Raw genomic sequence first — 23,750 nt, 5'->3', positions numbered from 1 at the left:
TACCTGCTTTCCAATTACTATACAGATGGAGCTTCTCTGGGTAGACATTTCTGGTTCAGCTATACTGCCCTCTACTGGCCTGTAGCAGAATTAAGCTCTACAGAGCTGAGGCTTTTGTCCATTTCTAGGAAGGAGTAGAAAGGCGAAGGATGATGGGACTATAGTATCTCTACCAGGAGGGTGAACCATCACCTGTGGTCAGTCTAAATTTAGCTCCACTAGGTGAAGTCACTATCTAGCCTACTTTTCCTCTAGGAATATGCACTGTCAAATTTAGAGAACTTTAAATAGAATTCTGAGCAGAAATGTCTCCTATTTGGACATGCAAATATCCTGGACTCAAGTCAACTGGATTCACAAGACATAAAGAAAATCCTTTAGGTGAAGATAATTTTTGTGAGGTGATAGGTAGTGTCATCCCTGACTCTCTCATTCCCACCTCTGCACCTCCCCAAATTCCCAAAGATATTCCCCTTATACTACCCTTTATATTCAGGGGAAGCACACATTTGCCTGGTATTAATCTATATTGTGCACCAGTGCAAAATAGTCTCAGAAGCCTTGTTCATCATCTCTAGGCCATCCAACTTCTTTTAAAATTGACGAATAATTTTCATATAGTAAAATGATTTAAATCTTAAGTGTATAGCTTTTTACTGATGATTTGTTTGTTTTCCTATTGACGAACATTCGGGTTGTTTTTAGTTTTGGCTTATGAATAAAGCTGCTACAAACTTTTTTGCACAAGTTTTTTTTTTTTAAAATAGAAATAAGAAAATGGTATGTTTTATTTTATTAGAAAATGCAAAATTATTTTCCAAAGCAATTCTATAATTTTACATTCCCACCATCAATATACGAGAGTTTCAGTTGCTCCAAAACTTACCAAAATTTCGTATTGTCTTCTTAATGGTTCTGTGACTTTAATCTACATTTTCCTGATAAGTAATGATATTCAGTATCTTTTCACATGTGGTATTGGCCATTGAATATCTTCTTCTATAAAATGTTCAAGTTTTCTGCTCACTTTCAAATTTGTATGAGCTCTTTATATATTCCGAATATGTCCTTTATCAAATATATGCATTGTGAATATTTTCCTTTTTCACTTTCTTAAAAGGTCTTTTGATGAGCAGAAGTTTTAAATTTTGACGAAATCGAATTTAATTTTTCTTTTGTGGTTAGTCCTTTTTTTTGTTTCCTGACCAAGAAATCTTCATTAATCTCAAGGTGATGAATACGTGTATAAATAAATACATATATGTATTTTTTTTCTTCAAGAAATCTTATAGTTTTAGTTCTCACACTTAGTTCTATGAGCCACTTTGAATTAATTTTTGTGTATGGTATGGAGTAACGAGTCAAGATTTAATTGTTTTTTATGTGCATATTTGGTTGCTTCAGCATAATATAGTAAATGGGTCCTCCTTTCCTCATTAAATTGCATGGCACTTTTGCCAAAAATCAAGTGATTGTATAAAAATAAGGATTTAATTCTGGGTTCCCTATTCTGTCACATTGATCTATTTATGTATTCTTAGACAAATGCTACACCATCTTAATTAGTTTAGCATTGTAGTACATCTTGAAATTTGGTAATGTGTGCCCTCTAACTTTGTGATTTTTCTTCAAGATTGTCTTGGCTCTTGTAGGTCATTTTTATTTCCATTTAAATTTTAGAATTGGCTTGTCGATTTCCAAGGACAATGATCAGGCTCCTGTGCCCAGGCTTTGAGTAAAGTGGTTAGAATTGGGGTCCACTCTTCCAAAGCCTACGCAGTGGCATTGTGACTACGTTTGGTGTAGGGTATCTATAGACTTGTTAGGGGAAGAGAGCACAATGAACACAAATTGGAATGACCTCTTGCTTCTCACTGAAAACACCTGATGCAGGAGGACAATGTCATGTGATTTATTAACAGTTTTAAATTCCATGAGCTATAAATGTTTATTGGAACAAATTCAGACATTACAAATGTGTACAAAGAAGTAGACATTCTCTCTCTGTCCCCACTGAACTTCAATTCTTACTCCATTGACTACACACCTATGTATTGATACATATATTTTAAACATAATAAATTCATATTTTTATACTTTGTTCCCTACCTTGAATTTTCTACTTAATAGCCTTTCAAGGAAGTAATAGAGACCCATTTGATTCTTTGAACCTGCTGCATATTGTTAAACTCTATGTAAATAATCATAATTAATTTCTGCACTCCCCATTGATAGGATTTTAGATTGTTGCAAATTTTATCTGTTATAAACTGGGATTATATATATATATTCAGTATACATTTATGATAATATCTATGGGTGAGACTTCTAAGGGTGAGGGTTTCTAGAATGAAGTATTAAATCACATATATTTCGGCATATAGCTTTAAGAATAGATGGAGGAAAGAAAGGTCCCAACCTCCCTATTGTGATATGAATAATTTTCACGTTATAACTCTTGGTTCTTGTTCTTCCTGGTTTTTAGCATTTTTTTAAATTGTATGGTTAAAAAAATTAGAGGAAATTAAAAAAAATAAAGTCACAGCAATATAATAAAGGAAGGATAGGAAAAGTTTTTAAAAGAGAAAAATAATGAATTATAAAAATCCTTCAAATTATATAATTAGTTAAAATATAACCTTAATTCTTTTCCTCCTCTTCCCTTTCCCCCTCCAGTTTTTTCCCTTTTCAAGTATTTGCAAAGGCATTCGACAGCTATAAATTAAGTAATGGTTTTCAGCAATATACTTAAATGTGAAAGGTTTTGGAAGATGTCTTAATAAAAAGAGAGAAATTTGTTCAAGAAATCTTTTTGAGAAAAGAATTAAAGCAGTATTTGGAATATGAGAAAGTGATGAGTCTTTGTAGGAAAGTGAGGAATAATGAGGAAGAGTATGATGATTTAAGCAGAGGTTGGGCCAACTGGTGGGGCTGTCATCGGTGGATGCAAGAGCCCACAATAACCTTGTCTCACATGGGTTAAAAATGCTACCTCTCAAAAGTTTGATTGTTCTCCAAGAACCAAGAGAACCCGGATTCCAGTGGAGCAGATTCCAGTGGGTTTGTCAAGATGGTGCTGCCTGGGGTTTCCTCTTGCTCATCAGCTTCCTCAGGCCCTGTTTCAGATCTTTATTTCTCAGGCTGTAGATAAACGGATTTAGCATGGAGGAAACAACTGTGTGGACAATTGTTACTATGTGGTCCTGGACAGTGTAGGTGGAGAGGGGCTGTAAATAGACATAGAAGATGCTTCCATAAAAGAGTGTTACCAGAGAGAGATGAGAACCACAGGTGGAGAAGGCTTTGCGTTTCCCAGCAGCTGATGGGATTTTGAGAACTGCTATGAAGATTCGTATGTAAGAGAAAGTAATGAATAGAAAGGGGGCAACCAAAACGATAGGTCCTTCTGTCTTTATCACAATTTCATTGAGAAATGTGGAGGAGCAGGACAATTTCATCAGAGGGCTGAGATCACAGACAAAGTGATGGATAACATTGGAGTTACAGAAGGTGAGATGATTCAGCAGAAGTGTGTGTAGGAGAGAGTGGAGATGTGTAAATGAGCAGGAGAAGGCCACTAGCAGGACACAGCGCCGATGGCTTATGGTGGTGATGTAGTGCATGGGGTCACAGATGGCCACATAGCGGTCATAGGCCATGACTGCTAGAATGAAGCTGTCAGTGTTGCCAAAAGCATAAAAAAAATACATCTGTGTCAGACATCCAGCGTATGAGATGGTCTTCTCCGACAGGAAGTTAACTAGCATCCTGGGGACAACGGTTGTTGTTAAGCAAATGTCAATAAAAGACAGGAAACTCAAGAAGAAATACATGGGGGTCTGGAGTTTGGGGTCAGTGCAGATGGCCAGGATGATGAGCAGGTTCCCAGTTATGGTGATCAGGTATATGACGAGGAAGAGCGTAAAGAGTGGCTTCTGGTCCTCAGGCCGGGAGGACAATCCCAGGAGGATGAACTCAGAGACACTGCTGGTTTGGTTGACTCTTTCCATCGACTTGAGTCTAGTAATACACAGAAATTTTGTTATTTAATATGCTCCAATTTCATAACCTAAATCGCGAGAACCCAGCAAGTCTTGGTTTCCTTTTTAATCACAATTAGCCGCTATGCAGGGACAGCTTGTCAACCTCGATGCAGTTCTCCCTTCCCGAAATCCATGGGCATCTCAAGAGCCTTAGACTGAAAGTTGGAGGGACAGGTAAGAGTCTTCCTTTAGAAACCATCAGAGATTCAAGTTCATTAGTTCCTATTCTTTGAAAAACAATGTTTCCCTGTTGGGGACATGGCAATAAACACGCAAATACCTGCCTTAGTTTATGTTCCAGTTGGAGAGATAGATCGACATGTGATATAATATCAGGTAGGGGTAAAACTTGAGAACAATATAAAACCTGTGAATAATAGGATGGAATGGAGATGAATGAGGAGTAGGGATGGAGGTATTTTAGATAGAAAGGTCACAGGACATTCATTCTCTTTCAAAGTAAATTCGACTGTGTCATTCGAAAGTTCATCTGAGCATTGTCTGGGAAGAAAATAAGAGTTTGCCAAAGTAACCAACGGGGTGAATCGAAGAGGAATGTTGAACCCAGTTCGACACAGTGTTTTTTTCCCCTCGTCTGGGTACAGAATTAAAGGTTCATCCTCCTTGGCTCATGGCATTCTATCATTAGTCGTTGCAAGTCTCCCCTTTTTTGTAAATCATTTTTCCTCTCTTTAATCCCCTGTTTTAAATCAAATTTGCATAGGATAGGCATTGATTGTTGAGTATGCAATTAATATTTTAAAAATTCATCTTTCATGTATGTATCTAAAAATATCTATGAGAAACATGTTAATTTTTAAAATTTATGGGGTTCTTTTCAGTCATATCCAGTTACCTGGATGGACATCAAAGCAGTCTCCATTTCTTGCTACTACGAAAAACTCTGCAGTGAGAGATCTGGTACAAGCAAAGTGTTTTAAATCAATTTTTTAGAGTCAGCATATTCATCCATACCTTGTGGGTGGATGTATTACGTAGGAATTTTCCAACATTTTGGGACATTGGTTATTTATATATTCTTGGTTACCATAAAAATCTCTACAATAAACATACTTTTATCACCAAATTGTTTGAAATAATTTCTTTAGGGTCAGCATATTATTTAGTACATTTTGAATGGGCTTATTACACTGAAATTTTCACGCATTTAAAAACATATTATAGATTACTTTATATATTAATATATTAGTTTATTTAACATTGAGACATTAATAAATTAACTCATTTAACAGCTAAATGCTTTAATTTCATTAACAATTAAATGACACAATGTACAGCTTGGTGGCTAGTTAATAAGACTGTATTGCATATTTGAAAGTTGCTGAGAGAGCAAATCTTAAAAAAGATGCTTATGTTTCAGTTGTAAGTTGCTAAGCATCTTTTTTTAATTAATTAATTTTTTATGGTGACATCGCTTAATGAAATCCAATAAGTTTCAGCTGTACACTTTAACAGTAAGTCATATATACATTTACACTGTGTGTTCACCTCCCATAGTTAGATTTCTTTCTTTAGACCTCAGTTTCTTCACATGTAATACTGGACACAGATATCCACATTCTGATGGGGATCTCGTGAGATAATGCGTTTAAAGCACTTAGAAGAGAAAAGCATATGACAAACACTTAGGAGAAGCTGGCGATCTTGTCAGTCCCAGTGTCACCTTCCCTGATCTGCTATTCTCAAAATCAGTTAATTCCCACGTTTAATGTATCATACCCATCACTGCCAAATTGCCAGACTGACTTCATGATTTTGCAAGATTTTATAAAAGAGATATTCATTTATGCATTGAATGATGTGAGTGAATCAGCAGCTGAAGTTAATAATAACAACCGATATTTATTGAGAATGTATTACATGTAAGCTTATGCTAAGCATCTCACTAAGTCCCCTCATAAGGGATTAGGAGGCCTATGATGTTATCAGGAGATTGAGGCTTAGAGAGGTGAAGTGGTTTGCTCCAGGTCGCTAAGGAAGTGAGTAGCAACTAGGATTTGAACTCTGAATCTCAAGCTCTTAGCCCGTATTCTCCACCTCCTCACACGATGGTCTATATCCTGTCTGTTACAATCATGCAGGGGCACTGTTTTCCTCACTGGGACCATTCCCTCACGAACTACCCTTCTGTCCCCTTTAGCAGATAAGCTTCTTTCTCCCAGGTTCGGAGTTGACCTATTTTTCTGTGTTGTACAGATGGTGGAATTTGAAAATATGAATATTCATGATTAACTGGCCAAAATCAGGGAGAAAAAAATTGGCCATGCATGGCTGAGATGTGTCTGGTGCGTGGAGTCATGGTCCTACAGTGGACAGTGTCCTGGACCTAAGACAAAAGATTGATTTGTCCTCTATCACTTGTCCATGAGCTGATGCCTGATGTTTTGTGAATAGCAAGTAAGATTCTATGTCTGAAAAACAGTTTTTCAAACACGGATCGGTTCAAAAATGAGTCATTCATGAAAGGGACGCCTGGAGAATGTGGAATACAAAAATATTAGTGAAGGTATGGGTTAATTAACGAGAACGAGTGTTCCAGGTTGTAGACCTGAGGGTCAGCCATGCTGATGACTAGAAAAAAAGGAAGAAGGTTTTGGATCAGAGAATCAGGAAGAACAGTTCTAAAAGCACAAGGGGAGTGGATTAGGCTGGGAATACAATAGCTTTTTTTTTTTTTCCCTACCGATGGGGTTTTGTTTCCACCAAAACATATGATATAGAGATCAAACTGAATGAACTTAAAACCAAAAACCAAGTGAAAGTTTTAGCTGGACCCTGTCACTTCTTAATAAGGGAAATAGTTGAAACTATCGAAGAGGAAAGAATCAGTACCAAACCGGTTGGCCAGTTTCCAGAAGCTCACCTTCATACCCAGATACTTGTCGTTCCTTGCCATCAGCTCCTTGCTAATCAGCTCCAAGTCTGCTTCTCAGCTAAAGCTCAGCTCCCTCATGTTTCTCCCATGAAATTCTGGGCTGATTAACAAGGAAATGAACAAGAAAGGAGGGAGGAACTAATACACTACTCTAAAGAGATAACACGTTTCCCTTCACTGGCCTCAAATCTCCATTTTTTCCCTGGTATCTGGTCCCCAGCCTGCGGCTGCTTTTCCCGGCTCCATATCTCAGCAGGCAGAAGTGCCCTGCTGAGTGGCAAGGACTCTCTTGATTGTGGGAGCCCAGTCAGCTTCTCATGAGTGTGAGCTCTACTCCTCTGGCCTCAGGGGCCCTTGTCAAGGGAGGGAGTTGTGGCGTGATGACCTCTCAGGGGAGTTAATCCTGTGATCTCTCTAGGCAGAGAGAAATAATTCCTAGATGGCTAAATGGAAGTCATGGATTGACAGACAAAAAAAATGTTAAAGAAGTAACACATAGTTTTGTTGGTGAATGACTATTTTAAAGACAATCTGAGTCCTAGGAATCTACATTTTAAACAATATAGAAGTAAAGACATAAAATGTCAAAATATCCCAACGAGAGCACATTAAAAATCGTTTTTATTCCAGAGTAGAGTAGAAATATAGAAATTTATCAGAACCCAATTACTGTACTCCAATTAAGCACACGCAGGTAAAATAAGTAGGCTGCATCGCCTTGTTTTTCTTATGCTACATTCATTTCACATTTATAAACACAATTAAATTACAAGATTATATAATTTTCTATGCTAAGATGATTCATCTTTACTTCATGTTAAGTAGATTTCACTATGTCATTTTACTATTTCTGATGACTTTATGTGCACTTTAGAAAATAGAAAAAAAATAAGACGTCTGAAAGCAGAAATTTTCTGGAGGTACTGCACCTATACAGTCAGTTCAAGACAATGAAAGTCGCAGTCGGGAGTTAGTTTGTCCATCTTGCCTCATTTCTCCTTGATTTTTCTTCACCAGTAAACATACACCTTGGCGGATTAAATTCCCCGTTCAATAGTTCTTCCATTTTTAGAATTCAATCTTCGTATAAAATGGGTAACACTTAAACAGACCAAGTCATCTTCCCCAGTCCCCTTCCCAAACTGGGTAGTTGTGTGTCATCTTCACAGTTAAACTGATTCGGGTTCAATACCCTGGTCTTGTTTTCCTGTGATATAATCTGATTTGCAGCATCTTTCTCTCCTAACTCATCACATTCCCACTGTGCAATTACTGTTGTAAAATGAGTTTTACTTTATTTATTTGTTTAAGGCCTCATTCTAAGTTTCCATTTGTGGTACCTTACTGAATAAATGTCTGACCTGGGCTCAGTCCAACAATATTATTCAAAATTTTCTCAAAAACATCGGTATTCTAAACCAATCAAAAATGCTCACAAATGTAGTGGACAATTTGGTGATGAACAGCGGGGAGGGGGGTTGGGGGCTGGGAGAATGGGGTGAAGGATTAAAGAAGTACAAATTAGTAGTTGATAGTTGGTCATGGGGAGGGGAAGCATGGCAGAGGGAATCCAGTTAGCATTAATATGATGCCTAGGTGGAGGCTGAAACTAATTTAAATAAATAAATTTGAAAAAATATTGGTGTTCTGCCCTTGAATTTAAGCTTATGTCCTGCTCCATTGAGTAAGTCTCCGGCTGTGAAATGTATAAGAGATTCTTTTTAAAAAATTCCTATAAGCTCAGTCACTATGTCACACTGGGCATGGTATTTGGACCAGGATGCCAACTGAATTCACATGAGAGACTGCAGTAATCTGCATAGACTACTAGTGTTATTAAGGATGAATCTCTTCTACAACTGGGCTTGTCTTTCCAATGTATCAATAACTATCTTCAGGCCCTTGGACCTTCCTTTATCACCCTATCTTGCCTTACACAAGTAAACATCTTTCAAATTTCCAGACAAGGCATCTAAACTTTTAAAGAATATTCTTCCTTAAGGTGTTAATAACTAAAGTCAAATATTTCATAACAGTCCATAATCTAAAGCAATTAATAGACTCTACTTTTATAATTTGTAATTTTAGCTCTTATATTATTATTCTGCAGGTGACGAAGATATCTGTGAATTGATATGATATGATTTCTAGGATATAGTGTTAATGTAAAAAAGCAATGTGTCAAAGAGAATCGGTTGCATGCTACCGTTTGTGTAAATATGAAAGAGAAATAAGAAAATATACATGTGTTGGCTTATTTGAGCAAAAAGAAACACAGAGAATAAGTCAGAAACTAATGACTAGTTTCTTACAAGGGCCGGGCATGAATATGTGGGAGGAATGGGGAGATGTGTATATCTATTTGTTTTGACCATGTTATCATTTACGTGCTCAAAAATAAATAAAAAGGATGGGGAAGAAAAAATAAGATAAAAACAAAACAAATGAACTATACTTCAAGTGAATAACATGATTAAACTGAAGGAGAAATTAAAATAACTAACCCAAGTAATTTCTGCATACAATATATTGTCTATCTTACAATAAAAAAAAAGCTAACCATGAAAAAATATTAAGCTGCAGTTACTAGTTTTGTCATCCATAGCAATATGGGTTCAGAATTATGAAATTACTTAGTAACATATTCTAGGATTCAGTGAACGAGTAAAAATATTGTTGAAAAAGGGAATGAGTTCTCACTATTGGGGAAAAGTGTCACATACATAGAAAAAAAGAAGGCTAGAAAGAACTCTATGGTGTCAAACTGGAATTGGAGGTATCAGTATAAACTCGTGGTTCTTAATACATGTATAAATAGGTTGAAATTTAAGTATTATATGTCAATATTTGTACTATCCTAATCCCCTTTCTTTTCTATTAGTTTATTAGTTGTTTGTTCATACTTCCTGTGTTTCTCTTACATATATTCCCTAGGTGCATCTTCTGAGATAGTCTAGAAGCCTTGTAAGCAATGAACACACCCAATAAAATTTCCCTCTAAATACCATGCTTCTCTAAAAGCAACCCAAGTTGGGTTGCTTAGAAAGACGGCTGATTTCAGGGTCGGAGTCAGGAAATACGAAGATGATCTGAAAAATTTTGCTGAGCCTGAGAGCAAGAAAGTGTTCAATGAATTATGGGGACACAGGAGCCTGCACAAAAGGGCTCCCACTGGCCAAATCTGGAATAATTTGAGTTTCGAAAGAATAATAACTGTAATGGATTATGACTCAGAGACAACATGAGAATTTATGAATTCATAATGATATAAATAAACTGATTAAAAATTGTAGAGAAGGGAAACCTCTCTTACAAAGTACTTGTACATGTAGAATGATTGATGAAGTGAAAAAAAAAATTACCATTTGGCCACCACAATTTCAATAATTGTTTTAGGCAAGAATCACCTGATTCATATTAAATATGATGTTATATACAGTGGTTGAAATTTTAATGAGAAATAGCATGTTTTTATATAGCCTCAAAATATCCACCCAAATTATATTTATTAATTCCTATAAGATAAAAATGGTAACTTTACAGTAGAGAAACCTGGCAGACACTACCTTAATCAACTGACCGAGGTTAAAATCTCCAGTAATTGGAAAAACTGATATCAGCCACCTTCCGATAATATGTACTGAGTTCTACCTGCCAAACATCTGTATCCTGCATGATAATAAAGCAAACGTGGTTAAATATTTACTTTGGGAGAATCTGAGTGAAAGGTACATGGACATTTTTTGGTATAATTTTACTTCTTTTTAAGTCTCTTTAAAATGATTTCAAATCAAAAAGTTAAAAAAAACCATCTTTTGTTCATCATTATTCAATAAGAAACTAAACCATCCTACAGATATACCACTAAATTTAAAGTTGGCAACCAGGCAAATAATTATGACATTCCAAAATATTCTCCCTGTAGCCCTTGTCAGAGACAGACTATGAACAGCTGAGCCATGGGCAGGACACAGGAAGGTAATTCTATAAAATGCCAGCCCTGATCTTTAAGAGTTATAGTCTCTATGATAAAACTGTGATGACAAATGTAAACCAAGAAAGGAAGCATGTCTTTAGAATGCAGAAAATCCTATCCATGCTGACGTATGCTAGATATTCTCCATATGCCCCTCCAGGTCCATTCTCTAGCCTTCTCCATCCTGTTTTGTCTCAGGAGTCTGACCTTTATGGGCTGCACTAAGATTTGGCCAACAGAAAAGCACAAGCTAGAGATAAAAAAGCAGAAGGAGAGAGAGGTTGGGACATTTACTCTCCTGTTTTCCTCCCTGCCGGGACATGGGTTGACAGTGGCTGTCCACAGTTCCTGTTTAGGGGTCCTCTCTTACACCTACAAGTCTTACCAGGTTCTAATAACCACTCCCTCCTCTTTTACCCCTTTCCCACATTGCTAGCCCTGGGTGCCTCACCATCCCTTAATAGTTTCCCTCAAATTCGCCAAAACCATCTAAACAAGCCACTATTACAACCTCTTTTAAAAAATCCTGTGTCTCAGCTGGAAGCATTCCAAGAAGAAATGCATTGCTGGCATCAGGGACATCGTCCCCCGGGGCTTCAGTCCTCTTTGGCTCCTGGACACGCAGTTCCCTATAGTGCAGTAAGAAATTGGCCAATTAGCCTGTGGCGGTTCCTCCCTGACCCAGAAGCTTGGGGACTTTGTTTCGGTCTTCTCATTGGTAATTAAAACGGTATCTTTTTGCTCATTCTTCTGGAGCTTTTTAAGGAACGTGAACATCTGGAGATGAGCTGAGGCCATAGATATTTCTTCTTTACATTTGGGCAGTAAGTCTCCTGAAGAGACGCTGAGGAGTTGGGCAGAAGTCTGGAGCACAAGGTGAGGTCACAAATGACAAGGTCAGAAGAGCTGGAAATCTGCACTTGACAATGGATTTGCCTGTGTACCTGTGGGTTTATAGATGAGACTCTGTGTGTACTTTGTATCTGACTCACAGCCTGACTCTTTTCCTGAGTTAGATCAAATCTGGGCTCTGCTTTAGTGTGTGTAGACCAAGTTACCAGCCTCCAAGCATGTGATTAGAGACTCCTGATTCATGCCTGCGATCTTAAATATCTGCATCACAGCCAAGCGATGAGAGCTGAACGTCTGGAGTGAGACTGTTGTCTCAGCTGCTGGAAGAGAAGAGGCTTGACCTCACCAAGGAAACGAGGTCAGAGAGGTCTCGAACTTCTGCTCGGCAGCATGTGCACGTGTGAGCTGTTTGTGGGTGACACACTCGTGTGTCAGAGCAGGAAGGTGTATGGTTTGGTTTTGGTTTTATCTGTGTGTATGTTACCACGGGCATGGGTTGTTGGTGGTGGTTTAATGACTGTGCCTTTGACTGAATAGGCTTAATCGCCCCATGCTGACTGCCTTCCCCTGGGAAGGGGATGGATCCGAAGTAATGAAAGTGTGTGTGCTGCTTGTTATCGTGAGTGTGTGGCTGGGTGTGCAGGTGTGTTTGTGGGTGTCCATGGATTTAATTCCATGACATCAATTATTTTCTTAAGTGCCGTCCTTCTGGGGCACCATTGGCCGAGAGAGCCAAACTCCAAGCATCTCCCTGTTTCCTGACTGGATCTGCTATCATTTTCATGTATCTGAGTGTGACTGAGTTGTTCAGAGTTTTGCAACCCCTTCCTTTCATTAAACATCCCAGGCAAAAAAACAAACAAACAAAACTCCAGGCATCATGCTGGGTGAAGTTACTGGGCACAATCACCATCGATGAGTGGTGAGACCTCGGGAAAGTTACTGAACTATTTGGCTTCAGTTTTTACATGTATGAAATGGCAGGAATTACACTTGCCTTGCAAATCCTACGGAGGCCCTCAATAAATAATTCCTGTAAAAATGGAAGTGAATGCATTTGAGACTTTTTCTGTCAGTTGGAAAGTATATTAGCATGAAGGAATGAAATTATCTAGGCAGGGGACTAAGAAAATTTTGGACAACTTTGGGCTCTCACGGCTCTAAAATAATATATTGTGCTTGACTCTCCTAACCAACAAAAGAGAAGTTTCATGTGTAGTGATTAAGAGTATGGGCTCTTATCACATAGACGTATTAGATTGCACCCCATGAAGTAGCTAATACTTGGTAATTTTTAACTTATAGAAGATGGTAATATATATATCAATTTACACATATTATATGTCACATATATTTTAAATACAGAAATAGACACGTGTGTGTGTGTGTGTGCGCGCCATTCTGTCCCCTACTGAACTGTTGTGTGCCTGTGGAATTTGTATCATTCAGGTTTCTATTTCTTAAAAGCTAAAATACAAAAATGAAAGAACACAAATTCTTAATGCAGCTGTGAAGAGGTTTTAAAATCTGGGAATGTAAGGCGGATGGGTGGATTTAATTAGGAAACGTACGTAAAGTCCTTAGCCTAGTACCCAAATGTTCACCATTATTATGAAATACAGTTTGTGGATTATTGTGATTTGGGAACTATTCTGGCTTTAAATGAGCACCCACTTCTAGAGTGTCCATGAGTTTACAGCTGGCAGGTTCACAGAAGTATAAAAATGCTCCAGGCTCAGCTCTGGAGTCTCAGGGTGCTTTAAAGCAGAAACAATGGATACTAGTTCACAGTGAGTTATTATGGTTGGGCTCTGGCCTGACGTATGATATATCCCTCCACACTCATCAAGATCTACACTCACAAAACGCAGGGACCGTGCCTTGTTCAGTGTTGACTCTCAGTCCTTAGAGGCCCTGATACAGACCCGAAGTTCAATGAGCAATGGCCAAATGAGACAGTGAACACCCTCTTGCTTCTGTGCAATGAAGTCTTGTTGGCTGCTCTGGGGTGTGATGTTTTCCTGGAGCCACATTGGGGTAGAGTGAAGATGCATGCATCCACAGGTGTGAGAAATTAACAAGAGTGTAATTAAAAATGAGTGATTTTCCCAAAGAAGTATAGTATGAGATGTGTTGGTCCTGGTCACCCTTTTAAGGTCTGTGAGATTCCCAAACTTTCTTCGCCCCCAGAAGAAAGAAGGACTGCATGAGGAGGGAGGCCTATGCAAACCTCCAGGTCACAGCTTCTCCTCTTCTCCGTACTGAACATTTTCCCAGCCACCTCTTCCACAGATGGTGCTGACTGAATGAAGATGCCGTTTCTGTATTGTTTCCTTCCCCTCAAGTTGCAGCTCTGCAGTGTTATTAGGGAACGTCTCTGTGAATGTGTGCTATTTGGTATCTTCACACTACAGTGAACAAGATGAAGCCAAGAGAGGCGTGGCTCCCTAAGTCATCAGCTAGAAAGAGGTAGGGCCAGAATCACAGCACTACCCTGGCTGCAGATCCATAGTTTGGTCAGCCCTCTGCAAGTTCCTCCCTGGAGGGTCAGCATGACGAGGGAAGAGGTCCTCTGTGTCTCACTTGTTCTTGTATCTCCAATTAGTATTATAATGCCAGGAACCTGGTTGATTGGAAGAATAAGAAGAATGCATTTATTGGGAAGACATCGTGTTAGGCATTGAGGGTGTTGCTTGCTTTAGCAGCACTAGCTGATGATATATGTTCAAGCAGTTATTCTTTTTCTCCAGGAGAAAATAAGAGTCCCTATTGTGGTGGCCATAATGAGACTTTCAAAGTCTCTGATAATTCCTACTCCCTTCATTCCTGCAGACAGAGGAGCAGCATGAGGAGGGAGAACCAGAGCAGCGTGTCCGGCTTCTTCCTCCTGGGGCTCCCCATCCGGCCGGAGCAGCAGGGCATGTTCTTTGCCCTGTTCCTGGGCATGTACCTGACCACGGTGCTGGGGAACCTGCTCATCATCCTGCTCATCAGGCTGGACTCTCGCCTCCACACGCCCATGTACTTCTTCCTCAGCCACTTGGCCTTCACTGATGTCTCTTTTGCATCTGTCACTGTCCCAAAGATGTTGAGGGACATGCATACTAAGGACAAATTCATTCCCTATGCAGGGTGCATTTTACAGATGTATTTTTTCATAGTTTTTGGCTGTCTTGACAGTCTCCTTCTTGCAGTGATGGCATATGACAGGTACGTGGCCATCTGTCACCCTCTACACTATACCATCATCATGAGGGAAGGGCTGTGTGTGCTGCTGGTGGCTGGCTCCTGGCTTGTCTCTTGTGGCAGTGCCCTCTTGCACACCCTCCTCCTGGCCCAGGTGTCTTTCTGTGCTGACAATATCATTCCCCACTTCTTCTGTGACCTTACGACCCTACTCAAGCTGGCGTGCTCAAATACTTCTGTCAATGAGCTGGCCATATTAACTGTAGGAGCTGTGGTTGCCATTATTCCATTGAGTGGCATCCTGTTCTCTTACAGCCGAATTGGGGCCTCTATCCTGAGAGTCCCCTCTACCACAGGGCTCCGCAAAGCCTTGTCCACATGTGGCTCCCACCTCTCTGTGGTGTCTCTCTTCTATGGAACAGTTCTAGCACTGTATTATTCCTCTTCATTAAGTGATTCCAATGACAAATCTATGACTGCCTCTCTGATGTATACAGTGGTGACCCCCATGTTAAACCCCTTTATTTACAGCCTAAGGAACAGAGACATAAAATTGGCTCTGGAGATTCTTTTCAGAAACAACATCCTAGTCACCAAGTGAGAATCACCTAACCGTGTTCTTATTTCACCCACGGGCTTTGTCATATGGATCTTCTCAAAAACTTGCATGTCTATCACCTATGTCGCCAGCACCCTCCCAAGTGTTCTTCATAGGCTGATACGTTATTGGATCTACTCCCTTCCACATTAGTCATATCCGTTGTCCATTTATTTTTCCATCATTCTAAATATGGCATTGCCCACAACACATGTTTATCTTGTAGTCTTCAAAGCACCAAACTAGTTATCAGTCAAGTGTATGATTCACAATTCTAAATGGGTTGCATTTTGCTTTATCTTCCTGGAGAGCGAGGAGACTTGCTAAGATACAGAACACACCAATCACCTCTCAGAAGGAAAAAGACACCAGCATTTTACATTCTCTTTTTAAAGATAAAAGCAGTTTTGCTTTAAGACATGATTACAGATCCGAAATGTGATGGTATTTTGGATTAAGTTGGACTTTCTCACACCTGATTTTCTGACCCCAGGTGGTAACTGGTCAGAATTCTCGGTGCTTTAGTATGTCTCACTTTGTCTTTAATGAAATAAAGATTTGTACCTTTAAACAGAGCCAGTTTAAGTTTTGTTGAATGTTTTTTATTATTATTATTATTTATGCCTAAGCACCCAGTCTTCCTAGATGGTCTCCAAATCAAGTACTAACAAGGCTCGACCCTGCTTAACTTCCGATATCAGATATTGGGCTTGTTCAGGGTGGCATGGCCGTAGATCAAGGACCGTGGCTCCACTAGGGCGTGAACCCAGGACCTTCTGCGTGTAAAGCAGATATATAACCACCACACTATGGAACCACGTCCGTGGAATTTGTTTTGATAGGTAAAAAAAAAACCCCTCCTCAACAATAGGTGATATAGCTTTCAATAATAACTCACAGTTTCTACCCATTAATGTAAATGAGGTATAAATCAGCTCCTTATTTACTCTTTCTTACTATTGTTTTCCAAACCTTCAAATATTCAGTAAAGTTTCCAATGTTTATTTAATAAAGTCCAGAATGCTTACCTTCTTAATGTAGTAGCTAGTTAAAGTGTTTTTGAGAGCTTCCTAAAACCTAAATAAACTTTAATTTGATTGGACCTGTGACAAGAACTTAACAAGGCAGCACAGAGTAGTCAATCCAATGATCGAATTGCCCCATTCTACGAAGACTCTACTTTTTGCCTCTGAGTTGAATTTTTGTGGTGAATACAACCTATATCGGCCTAATTTTAGTCTGGAGAAAGGAGTGTTGTCTTGTTCCCACACTGAGCGCTCCCACTTCTCATAGGGAGAAGCTGAGTGCATGCCGTCACAACTCACACACAGGAAAACACTTAGTGCCTGAATATTATGTGCCAGGCGATTTTTAAGTTCTGGGAATAAAAAATGGGAAAGATAACATCGAAACGAAGACAGGACTGAGGACAGGTGAGGGAGCATGGGGATATCTGGGGAAAAGCACTCCAAGCATGAAGATCGGCAACTAGCAATACCCTGAGGTGAGACGTCCCCTGGCTTATTAAGGGGGACTCTGCACAGGGCCAAGAGGGGGAGGAATGGAAGGCAGTACATTTACAGATATCAGGGGACAAATTTGGTGGAGAAGTTACGGTCATTGTAGATGCATTAGCCAATGTTCTCCAGAGAAATAGAATCAATAAGCTGTGAGAGTGTGTGTGTGTGTCTCTGTGTGTGTGTGTGTGTCCACGAGTGTGTAGAAAGAGAGATGTATATTAAGGAACTGGCTCATACAATTGTGCAACTGTGGAGGTTCGTAAGTCCCAAATCTGCAGGCTAGGCTGGCAGACAAAAACCCGAGGAAAAGTTGCAGTTTGAAGTGAAGGCTGTCTGCTGACGGAGCTGTCTCTTTTTTCGGGGAGGTCAGAATTCTTCTTAAGGACTTCAACTGCCTAGATGAGTCCCACCTACATTATGGAGGGCAATCTGCTTTACTCAGAGCCTGTTGATGTCACTGTTAATCTCATTCAAAAATATACCATTATAGAAACATCTAGAATAGTGTTTGACAAAATATCTAGGTACAGTAGCTAGGCAATCTGACAATATGGAATATTCAATATGGAATAACAGGATCATACTTATTTTGTTATTTTTTCCTTTAAAAACATCCACATTTTAAAAAATAAATGTATTGGGATTACATTGGTTCATTACATTATATAAATTTCAGGGTTACAGCTATAAGGAGACACCTGTAAACTCTATTGTGTGCTTACCACCTGAAGTTGAGTCTCTTCCCGCCACCATGTATTTGACCCCCTTTACTCTACTTGTCTTCCCCCAGCCCCTTCCCTTCTGGTAACCACCATTCTGTCGTCTGTATCAATGACTCTGTGTGTTATTTTGTTTGTTCATGTGTTGTTTTTGTTTTAGAAGCCACATATGAGTGAAATCATACAGAACTTTTCTTTCCACCTGACTATTTCATTTAGCATAATACTCTCAAGATCTATTCATGTTTTGCACAAATGGCAATATTTTATCTCTAGATTTTTTGAAGTATAAAAGTTCACATATTTAAAGTATATGATTTCAATAGTTTTGACATGTGTACACCCACAAAACTATCACTAAAAGCTGTCGAGATTATGAAGTTACCTCGTGCCCACCCTTCTGCTCTTTCTTTGCTCCTTCCATCTGTCCCCAGGGGAATCACTGATCTGTTTTCTGTCACATAGATTAGGTTGCATCTTCTCGAAGTTTATCTAAATGGAATCATACAGTGTATATACTTTTATTGCTGTCTTCTTGCACTCAGAATAAGCATTTCGTGGCTCACCCATGTTAGAATATGCATCAATACATAATTCATTCTTTTTATTCATTGGTTTATTTTTTATATTGCTGAGTATTATTCCATTGTATACACATACACAGCTTTCTTTCCCCATTCACCTGTTCATGGACATGTGGTATTCTCCCTAGCTCCAAGTCTGATTTTTACTATTCCCCGGAATGTTTGCCATTTTCCTACAAACTATTTTGCATTAACGTTTTTTCTGCACCTCCTACTTGAATGCGTATTCCCAAAGAGGGGTTTCTGTTTCTGTTACTCATTGCTATATCTCCGAAATATATAACACGATCTTATTTTTGTGAGAAACTTAATAATGATTTAAGCAAATGAACGAACAAAAGAATTAATTGAAAAATAAGCAAGCACCTCTTGTGAGCCATGGTTGATCCCTGCTGATACCGTCAATGACAATAAATCTTAACACCCTTAAAGCTTTCGTTATGTGCTCATTTAAACATCCTTCAAACCCACAGAACGAGAACTGTTATTATTTCCACTTTGAAGAAACTGAGTCTCTGAGATCTTTGGCAAAATACTCAAGTATGCTCTTAGTAAGCAGCAAGCTCATAATCATTTTCCCCAGAGCATACGGTTTCAATCCCCCTACTCTTCAACAAGGCAGGGACCCTATGCTTCAGAATCTCACGGGGGCGTGGGGAGACCCGTGGATTAGTAAGGGTGTAATGGAGGTCTGAAACAGGTCTGCGCAGGTGCTGTGGGAGCCTGCAGCAGCTGCTGGAGCCTGTGCATTGCCTGGGCCATACGCAGCTGAACAGAGAAGCTGAATTTGTGATGCGAGGCTGCCGGTGACCCGGGAACCTCCTGCTTCCGATCCGGAGACCTGACCTGAAGCCCGACATATCACAAACATCATGGACACCTTCTCCACTGACTCCAGTTGCAGCTCTGGCCCTCTGGACCCTAAACGTGCTCCTTCCCAAGGGCCCAGGAGAAAGTAGGGTAATTAGCCCGAGCTGACTGCTGCTCCACTCAGGGATTTGGGGCTGTTTTTCTCTCGGGGTTCTTTCTGATGAGTAAAAAGAGGTTGTCTGCCCATCGTTTTGAATCTTGTGTACAGATATGAAATCCTGTAAAAGTCCTCAGTCCACTGATGTTTGCTTTCCTTCCTTTAATCCTGGGTCTTCTGCACAGAAAGTGAAGATTCAGGTAACATCATGAAGCAGAAGGTATCTGAACTCACAGTACTGGTAGAGATCGGCTGGGGCCCAGAAATGTCCATAGTCGTGTGTGTGCACATGTGCACATGTGTGTGTGTGTGTGTGTGTGTGTGTGTGTATGCACTCCACTGATTCACACACTGAGTTCAGTGATTTGAATAATTGGGCATCTGGAAGCCCACTATTTCTGACACTCTTCTTCAACATTATTGACATAGTTTAGAAACTAAATGTTCGCTCCTGGTGTCCCATATGCCTACACTCGAATCTTTGTCTTTTTCGCACTAGATAGCTTCTGTGTTGGGTTTAGCTTGGAATGCCCAGCAGCCTCCATGTCAAATGGAGAGACAAACAGTGATAACCACTGTAGATCTTGTCTGTTAGGTGCTTAAACAGTAGGACGTTGTGAGCATTTAGTAAACTGTAGCATCGTGGTGACCAGGAATCTGACTCTCCATTTCCCGTTGCTTAGGGGACAATATCTGGTACAAAGACAGGAAAATTAGGCCTATGCAAACCTCCAGGTCACAGCTTCTCCCCTTCTCTGTACTGAGCATTTTCCCAGCCACCTCTTTCACACGTGCTGCTGACTGAATGAAGGCGCCGTTTCTGTATTGTTTCCTTCCCCTCAAGTTGCAGCTCCGCAGTGTTATTAGGGATCGTCTCTCCTGGGTCTCCTCCTGGAGATGTCTGCAGTCCCGGTTTCCCTTCTGGGATGACCTACCCGGTCAGATACTTACACAACAATGTGAATGTCATGTTCCTCTCCTAAGCATATGAGTATTTGAACATTTAACTTTACCCTTCTACCATCCATGGAAAGAAATAGGTAGATTCTCTCTCTCTCTTGTGAAAATTATCAGAAAATCTACCTTTGAGATTAGGTTCCACCATACAATATCTATGTGAAGTCCCATAAGCAATTTCACTGCTTCTCTTAGTAAATTAAAGGAAAAAATCACTATTTTTTCTACTTCCCAGACTGAAATTAAACATCGACGAATTGAATGAACTTGAAGGTTTATGAAAGCCATTTGCAAACTAAAGGCCTATAGGACTGTGAGTGCTGACTGCTATGTGAGGAAGGAGATGCTTTCAAATCCTGAAATAATATTTCTTAAGGTGCTGGCTCTGTTGTCGAGTTAAAGAGAGGGAGAAACAGTAGGGTTAAGAGCAGAGATTCGATGAATTTAGAAAATGTGAAAAGTGAGAGAATTGTGAGTACAGCAGTTACTGTGTAATGTCATGATAGTTCTCATTCCTTCTGAGTATGTCTACAACGAAGCTTTAATAACAACTTTATGCTAGGACTGTTGAAGATTCAATGAGGCATTGATGCAAAAATGTGTTTGTCTAAGATAGTGTTCATTAAAGGTCAATTATTACAAGCGTGAAGATCAATATTGGGAAATAGCCATTGTCAACCAGGTAACTGTGAATTCTAATAGACACCTCCCATCCTTCGGCAGCCATAGTTCTCAGATCTCAGATCTCAGATGTCTTTCTTTCTACTATTTCTGAGCCAACTTGCATCACCAGATATAAACAGAGACACGAAATGACGTACGTTTTATATCTTGGCAAAAGATGAACTTGCACTATGTCAAGTTCCATCAGATTTATCCCAGTGATAAGATCCAAGATTGGAAACTTCCCTTGAGAGTGTGAGAGCTCTGATGAGTTAGCAGAAACGGTAGGTGTATTCTTGGTCCATCATGCTGACCATCTCGTAATGTTGTTTTATTAAATTTCTGAACTTAATCCTGGTTTTATTTGGATACTTATCCTGGCATAAAAGCAATGCCCAAAATTTTGTGTGTTTATTTTATTCAGGACACTGTTCTTAGATATTCACGTGTATTGAATTAGAATCCTCCTATTAAATGTGAACGTGTGCTATTTGGTATCTTCACCGTGCAGTGAACAAGATGAAGCCAAGAGAGGCATGGCTCCCTAAGTCATCAGCTAAGAAGAGGTAGGGCCAGAATCACTGCACTGCCCTGGCTGCAGATCCATACATTTGGTCAGCCCTCTGTCAGGTGCTCCCCAGAGGGTTGGCACGCCAAGGAGAGAGTTCCTGTGAGTCTCATTTGGTCTTGTAACTCCAATTAGTATCATAACGCCAAAACCTGGTTGATTGAAAGAATAAGAAGAATGCATTTATTGGGAAGACATCATGTAGGGCATAGAGGGTGTTGCTTGCTTTAGCAGCACTAGCTGATGATATAAGTTCAAGCAGTTATTCCTTTTATCCAGGAGAAAGTAAACGACCCTATTGTGGTGGCCATAATGACACTTTCAAAGTCTCTGATAATTCCCACTCCCTTCATTCCTGCAGACAGAGGAGCAGCATGAGGAGGGAGAACCAGAGCAGCGTGTCCGGCTTCCTCCTCCTGGGGCTCCCCATCCGGCCAGAGCAGCAGGGCGTGTTCTTCGCCCTGTTCCTGGGCATGTACCTGACCACGGTGCTGGGGAACCTGCTCATCATCCTGCTCATCAGGCTGGACTCTCACCTCCACACGCCCATGTACTTCTTCCTCAGCCACTTGGCCTTCACTGATGTCTCCTTTGCATCTGTCACTGTCCCAAAGATGTTAAGGGACATGCACTTTAAGGACAAATTCATCTCCTATGCGGGGTGCATTTTACAGATGTATTTTTTCATAGTTTTTGGCTGCCTTGATAATCTCCTTCTTGCAGTGATGGCATATGACAGGTACGTGGCCATCTGTCACCCTCTACACTATACCACCATCATGAGGGATGGGCTGTGTGTGCTGCTGGTGGCTGGCTCCTGGCTTGTCTCCTGTGGCACTGCCCTCTTAGACACCCTCCTCCTGGCCCAACTGTCCTTCTGTGCTGACAATATCATTCCCCACTTCTTCTGTGACCTTCCCCTCCTACTCAAGTTGTCCTGTTCAAATACCTCTGTCAATGACCTAGTCATATTTACCGCAGTGGCTGTGCTTGGCATTATTCCATTGAGTGGTATATTGGTCTCTTATGGCCGTATTGGAGCCTCTATCCTGAGAGTTCCCTCTACCACAGGGCTCCGCAAAGCCTTGTCCACATGTGGCTCCCACCTCTCTGTGGTGTCTCTCTTCTATGGAACAATTATAGCACTGTACTATTCCTCTTCATTAAGTGATTCCAATGACAAATCTATGACTGCCTCTGTGATGTATACAGCAGTGACCCCCATGTTAAACCCCTTTATTTACAGCCTAAGGAACAGAGACATAAAACTGGCTCTGGGGATTCTTTTCAGAAACAACATCCTAGTCACCAAGTGAGAATCATCTAACTGTGTTCTTATTTCACCCACGGGCTTTGTCATATAGATCTTCTCAAAAAATTGTATGTCTATCGCGTATGTCGCCAGCACTCTCCCAAGTGTTCTTCATAGGCAGTTATGTTATTGGATTTAATCCCTTCATCTTTAATCATATCTGTTGTCCATTTCTTTTTCAATCATTTTAAATATGACATTTCTGAAACATGCGTTTATCTTGTAGTCTTCAAAGCACCAAACTACTTATGAGTCAGGTGTGTGATTCACATTTGTAAATAGGTTGAGCCTTTTTTGTCTCTTACTGGAGAGCAAGGAGACTTGCTGAGACACAGAACACACCAACCACCTCTCAGAAGGAAAACAGCACCAGCATTTTCTATTCCCTTTTTAAAGATAAAACCGCTTTTGCTTTAAGACATGATTAGATGTATGAAATGTGACGGTGTTTTAGATTAAGCTAGACTTTTTCACAGCCTATTTTCCGACCCCCTGGTGGTAGCTGTTCAGAATTCTCAATGTGCTATAGTATGTCTCATTTCGCCTATAATGAAATGACGATTTGTATGTTAAAGTGGAGCTAGTTTAAGTTTTGTGGAATATATTTTTGATAGCTAAAGAAACCTTCCATAACAATAGGTGATATAACTTTTAATTATAATTGAGTTTGTACTCGTTGAAGTAAATGCAATATCAATCAGCTCCTTATTTCCTCATTCTTACTATTTTTTTCCATAGCTATAAATATTCAGTAAAGTTTTCAATGTTTATTTGAATAAGGTCCAGAACGCTTACCTTCTTAATGTAGTAGCTACTTGATTAAGTGCTTCTGAGGGCTAAATGAACTTTAGTTTGAATGTATCTGTGACAAGTACTTAACAGGGCAGCACAGAGTAGTCAATCCAATGA

The 23,750-nt window shown here is 39.9% G+C and overlaps 2 protein-coding genes across 2 annotated transcripts; one reads left to right on the top strand and one right to left on the bottom strand.

Annotated features, from left to right (window-relative positions):
• Positions 1-3,065: 3,065 nt before the first annotated feature.
• On the bottom strand, positions 3,066-4,119 carry LOC120605743 (olfactory receptor 1L8-like). Its single transcript, XM_039866672.1, has one exon. The coding sequence runs from the start codon at positions 4,008-4,010 to the stop codon at positions 3,066-3,068; it is 945 nt and encodes a 314-aa protein (XP_039722606.1). The 5' UTR covers positions 4,011-4,119.
• A 10,493-nt stretch (positions 4,120-14,612) lies between these two features.
• LOC120605742 (olfactory receptor 1J4) lies at positions 14,613-22,908 on the top strand. The gene is made up of 2 exons (XM_039866671.1): positions 14,613-15,109; positions 21,903-22,908. Exons 1-2 carry the CDS (start codon positions 14,613-14,615, stop codon positions 22,843-22,845), a joined length of 1,440 nt encoding a protein of 479 aa, XP_039722605.1. The 3' UTR covers positions 22,846-22,908.
• The last annotated feature ends 842 nt before the right edge of the window (positions 22,909-23,750 follow it).

This window comes from Pteropus medius, unplaced genomic scaffold (assembly GCF_902729225.1).
Source record: "Pteropus medius unplaced genomic scaffold, Ma_sr-lr_union100, whole genome shotgun sequence".
Lineage (NCBI taxonomy): Eukaryota > Metazoa > Chordata > Mammalia > Chiroptera > Pteropodidae > Pteropus > Pteropus medius.
The sequence above is the reverse complement of the archived record's forward strand: the minus strand, read 5'-3'. Positions and strand labels throughout refer to the sequence as shown.

Coding starts and splice junctions, on each gene's coding strand:
- LOC120605742 (XM_039866671.1), top strand. CDS start 14,613: ATGAGGAGGGAGAACCAGAGCAGCGTGTCCGGCTTCTTCCTCCTGGGG. Junction 15,110..21,902: donor ACCCTCCTCCTGGCCCAGGT/GTCTTTCTGTGC, acceptor ACAGAGGAGCAG/CATGAGGAGGGAGAACCAGA.
- LOC120605743 (XM_039866672.1), bottom strand. CDS start 4,010: ATGGAAAGAGTCAACCAAACCAGCAGTGTCTCTGAGTTCATCCTCCTG.